The sequence below is a fragment of the Alligator sinensis genome, unplaced genomic scaffold (assembly GCF_000455745.1).
Source record: "Alligator sinensis unplaced genomic scaffold, ASM45574v1 scaffold62_1, whole genome shotgun sequence".
Lineage (NCBI taxonomy): Eukaryota > Metazoa > Chordata > Crocodylia > Alligatoridae > Alligator > Alligator sinensis.
Genome location: NW_005842093.1, coordinates 2,187,213 through 2,192,790, shown reverse-complemented (window position 1 = coordinate 2,192,790; position 5,578 = coordinate 2,187,213). Strand labels below are relative to the sequence as shown.

Here is a 5,578-nt window from a genome sequence, read left to right as displayed (position 1 = left end):
TCCCTACACAAGGTGAATCAGGTGGGCCAAATCCCAGGACTCGCCCAGGTGTTTTTAGTTATTTTATGTTGTTTCAATTGGAAATGGCAAGATTGCAGAGAAAATGGGACCTAGGCAAAGTGCTGGAATAAATTTGCCTCAGTGTTAAACAGGGAGCATTTAAATAAACTAATCCAACTGTCACTGTTGCACCAGTGAAACCAATAGAGGCTAACAAAACAACTCCTTAATGTTAGTCCTTAGTGTTGCTTTTTCTTTCTTTTGCCAGCCATTTGCAGAACAGCATCTACATATCATTTACATGCACACTGCTACTACATAAAAAAGTTTATGGTACAAATCTGCTTTGGATCAGATAAATTTCTGTGCTCATAATGTTTTCATTTATGTATCTTTCCTCGAGCTTGAAGGCTAGTAAACTGCATCCAATTCACGGTGTTGTCAAAAAAAATAGCCAGATAACTTTATCAGATATATATTTTTTCTGCTGCTAGAGCGATAACAGAAAGTAATCACTGCTAGGAGATGTGTGAATTCCTATATCGATCAAAGACCAATTCTGTTCTGTATTTGTTTTGTTTCTTTCAACAGGTCATGGGTTATAGGTGCAATAGCTCTGCTCTGCCTATTAGGACTGACCTGGGCCTTTGGACTTATGTATATTAATGAAAGCACAGTCATCATGGCGTATCTCTTCACTATTTTCAATTCTCTGCAGGGAATGTTTATATTCATTTTCCATTGTGTCCTCCAGAAGAAGGTAAGACAAATTATTCCATGCTGAGGAGTCAAGGTACAGGGTATTTTGTTGCCTAACAACCACAGAATAACATTACCTTTGTGCCTTGCATTTTTATTGAACAGACTTGTTTCTGAGCACCTAATAAGGGCTTTATTTAGATTAGAAATCAAAGAGATGCATGGGAATGAGATGATGAATCAGATGCATGGCACTTGCATACCAACAATCATGATGCTCAAGATCAGAATACTGAATACAATGCAAAATCCTGTCATGTAGTCTGGAAAAGGAATATATATGACCTATTAAAGCTCTTTACGTTTTTATAGGACTGATTCTATATTCACTTACACTAGTTGTACATTGGAGCAGTTCCTCTGGCATCAGTGGAGACATCAGTGATGACACTAGTAACATCATTGGTGTTTCTTCAGATTGGTTTGGTCATAAGTTAGAAATGAGTGGGGTTTTTTATCTTCATTTTGATTCAATGAACCATGTGCTCTTAAATTCCATTGATACTTTGGGGGGAATCTCCTGCTTAGTAATCACAACAAGTACTTGTTGATTGAAATGAATATATAAACATCTTTCTTTTCCAGTAACTGGAAGCTAGACTAAGTAACCTGTAGTGAAGATTTATATCTACCAAATTTATATACATTATCATTCCAATGATGTGTCAAGGTCAAAGAGCCTTCTAGGCCTAATATGGTTAAAATGCACCAGTTTCTGTAGCCAGCAACACACAAGGGAGTAATGTGGTTAGGCTCATGTCCAGCCACCTTTGATTCCCCGCTCTGAATGACTAGATACCATTGCAGCTGGTTAGACTAGAGGTGGCATTTAGTTCTAGCATGTGGTTTGAACTTATGCCTTTCAGTGGTTTTATCCACTCTGCCCCATCCCACAATGTTTGAGTCATAGAAAAATAGTGGTGCTACACATTACACTTAGGATATGTTAACTACAATTAAAATGTGAGCATCGGTACCTTCAAGCAAGAAAAAATGTGCGAAGTGCTATCATATGGTTGAGGGATATTGGTTTTAGCCATGTTGGTTTAAAAGCATAGGCAGACAACTCCTCTATCCCAAGAGTTTTGTCATCATATGGTTGTAAAATTAGGGCTTTTTGGGCAAGGAGTAGCCCTAAATTATATTAAATAATGTGCCACGCTATCATAGGATTGCCCCATGGAGATACAAGCAATCCTCAAAGTTGATTCAAGACTCTGGTGTGGTGTGGGAGCTGGAATCAACAGGCAGCTCTTTCTTGGTGTGGAGGCTGGAACTGACAAACAGCTGGTTGTCAGTCCCAGCTCCCACACCTCACTGAAGTCTTGCACCAGCTTTGGTGCAGGCAGGGCTGGGACCAACAATCAGCTATTTGTAGGCTGCGCAGCCATCTTTAGCCCTGTCCACAGGACTTAGATCTTAGTAAGTATTACTGTATGCCTGTTCAGAAAACCTAACTCGTAGTTATGCTTTACTGCAAACTAAATAAAAAACACACGCTAAGTGTCCTATGTGATAAGGCCCTAATTGTGGACTTCAGTTTTGCATTGTAACCCATGTGGTTGACTTCTCGCCACAGGGTTCACAATATAGGATTAGGATCTTGTTGGAGTTTGAATCTCTTCTCCAACAAGTTGTCCAGAAGTTTGATTCTGCGCCATACAAGTCAATGGGAAATTACCCATGCTTGAATGGGGGTAGGAATGGAAGGAAGCTAGTGGAATATGAGTAGAAAATAGTGCAAAAGACTCTTTCAAAGCCATGCCTTGATCAGTAAGCTCTATGGAAGAATCTTGAGAACAGACTATCCTAAATCGTTAATCTTTAGAATTGAAGATAGATTTCTGAATTAAAATTTTTGTTCCATGTCATGCCAAGTCATGTCAGCTCAAGCTCATTTATTATAACAGGCCTCTGAGCATTACTTAAATCCAAATTCTCTGATAATGATACTACAACTTCTCAATTTTCAGCAAGACGATAACAAAAACAATAGGAAGATCTTATTTACTTTAAAGAACTGGATCTTTACAACATCCAGTTCGGCAGTGTGACAAAGCCATCAAAAAAGCTAATGGCACTTTATCGTGCATCAGCAGATGCATGACGAATAGGTCCAAGGAGGTGATACTTCCCCTCTATCGGGCGCTGGTCAGACCGCAGTTGGAGTACTGCGTGCAATTCTGGGCGCCGCACTTCAAGAGGGATGCGGATAACCTGGAGAGGGTCCAGAGAAGGGCGACTCGTATGGTTAAGGGCCTACAGACCAAGCCTTACGAGGAGAGACTAGAGAAACTGGATCTATTCAGCCTCCGCAAGAGAAGGTTGAGAGGCGACCTTGAGGCTGCCTATAAGTTCATCACGGGGGCACAGAAGGGAATTGGTGAGTATTTATTCACCAAGGCACCCCCGGGGGTTACAAGAAATAATGGCCACAAGCTAGCAGAGAGCAGATTTAGATTGGACATTAGGAAGAACTTCTTCACAGTTAGAGTGGCCAGGGTCTGGAACGGGCTCCCAAGGGAGGTGGTGCTCTCCCCTACCCTGGGGGTCTTCAAGAGGAGGTTAGATGAGTATCTAGCTGGGGTCATCTAGACCCAGCACTCTTTCCTGCTTATGCAGGGGGTCGGACTCGATGATCTATTGAGGTCCCTTCCGACCCTAACATCTATGAATCTATGAAACATAGCACATTCTATAAGGGGCATCTTTAGACATGTGTGATACTTCACCTGAGATGTCATAAGTATTCTAGGGTTTCCCACCTAACTGTATGTACCTGCTTTTGTAAGTCGCAGCCTAAAATCACATTGTCACTGGTTAGAATCTCAGGTAGTATATCACACCTTCACTCTCTTTAAGATATAGGTTGTTTTCAAGCATTTCTTTAAGATAAGAAATTGAACAAATGTAAGCATATGCATTTACTCATATATCAAACCTTTGTTACTATGTTTATATGAAGCACATGATGCATTCTACTATTTTGATGATAATGGCCAATTCAGCAAGACATTTAAGCTCATAACCTATTTTTAGTAGGTAAGTGGAGCTATTGAAATAAAGACTATTCATATACTTAAAGCAAATAATATATCACAGGGCTTGTCTACACGAGGAAGTTAATGCACAGTGAGGTCTGCCATGATTTGTGGCAAATATGGACACACTTAGCGCACATGCTCTTTCACAGCATAGTCACTGTACTCAAAGCCAGTCTCAGTGCATACCACCATGAATATTCACACAGGGAATTAGTACTGCGAAGTTAGTGCAACATAAACACATCCTTTAGGTTACTGGATACTAGCACCCCTGAAAGGACGTGATTACACCATGCACAGCTGTGCTGGGGAGTAAGCCATGGTAATTTTGGCACTTTGCATATGCAGCACAGGTGAGAGTGGGCAAGGCAGGCTGTCACGGTGTTGCTCTTTAGCATGGTCCAGGACAGCATAGATAGGCCCTATAGCTGTATCCACACATGCAGGCACATGCAGCTTGTGGCACCATAAACCTCTTTGTGACACCACAAACCACATGCTTTGCATATTAAACTGTGCACAGCACTGCCAATTTGCAGCACGGGTGGAAAATTTGCTACGGGGATTTCCTGGTAGCAAAAAAAAAACCTAGAAAAAAAAGCAGGTGCAAGTACGCCAAAATAGTATGCACAAGGACAAACACGAAGATGGGGGAGCAGCCATCTGTGACTGGCTGGGGCTCAGTGTGCCTCAGCACCGGGGCTCCACAATGCATGGAGACAGGAGAGCAGGCAACACACAGATGCCTGCTCCCTCATCTCTGTATTTGTCTCGGCGCATGCTATTTTTGTGTGCTTTGTCCTGCTATTTTTTCCAGGGTTTGTTTTTTTTTGCTACCGGGAAATGCCACTACTTTGTACCACAGCACACACCCCTGTATGTACCATTTTGTAGGCTATGCCCAACTCCTCTCAGCTCCTAGCTGGACTCCATGTGTAGCTCTCTGACTGGCTGGGGCACAGGGTGCCTCAGTGCAGGGGCTGCCTGTTGGCTGGCCCTGCACTGAAGCACCTGGTGCCCCAGCCATCCCCATCCCCTGCAGCACATGGAGCCTGGCCAGGAGCTGGACATGGCCCGCAACAAAGAGTACTTGCAGGGACATGCGTTGCAGAACAAAGTAGTGGCACAAATTTGTGCCACTGCAAGCGCACACTCCTGCTCATGTGGATGGAGCCTATGAGTCAGTAGGGTGAATAGGGGCATTCTAGTCCTAGTCGCGCTTTTGAATAGCCACACTGCTGGAAGCAAATTATATATAAAAATACCCAACAACTGATCACCAATTCATTTAGGCCTTGGAGGAGAAAAGACAATTCTATTTGAGTTTTCAAATAGCAGGAGAATTGAACTCAACTGATCCCATTTTTATTTAAATGTGGAAAAAATATAAAACTCTTAGCCTTAAGGAGAGCTGACCATCTTCTGGAAATACTCATTTGGCCTTTTTTTATATATATATAAATTAATCTTTAAGAGCCAGGCTTTGATCCCTTTACTCACATTAAATAGTACAGAAACATTACAGATGTTCCCTGTTAGGTACCCTCAGCATTTCTTTTGAAAAGGGGTCTTCACTTTCTGTCTCTGTTTTTTTATGTAGCAAGCTCTGTATATCAGCTAATGATGTCATAGAGTGTAGTTTTATAATATATACCTTGTTACATCAAGGGGCCAGAGACTTTTCATCCCTCACCACTAGTCAAATGAGAGCATTAGCATCAGTGCAGACCTCTCTGTGTATTATTCCTCCTCTTTATTTCTCCTAAGTCTCTGAG

The 5,578-nt window shown here is 42.0% G+C and overlaps 1 protein-coding gene across 1 annotated transcript in view; it reads left to right on the top strand.

Moving 5' to 3' along the window:
• ADGRL3 (adhesion G protein-coupled receptor L3) overlaps positions 1 to 5,578 on the top strand; it is a 312,615-nt gene that overhangs the window by 265,447 nt on the left and 41,590 nt on the right. The window contains exon 18 of the mRNA XM_014520156.2: positions 592 to 760. Coding sequence (XP_014375642.1) covers positions 592 to 760 — 169 coding nt within the window. The remainder of the gene's footprint in view (positions 1 to 591; positions 761 to 5,578) is intronic.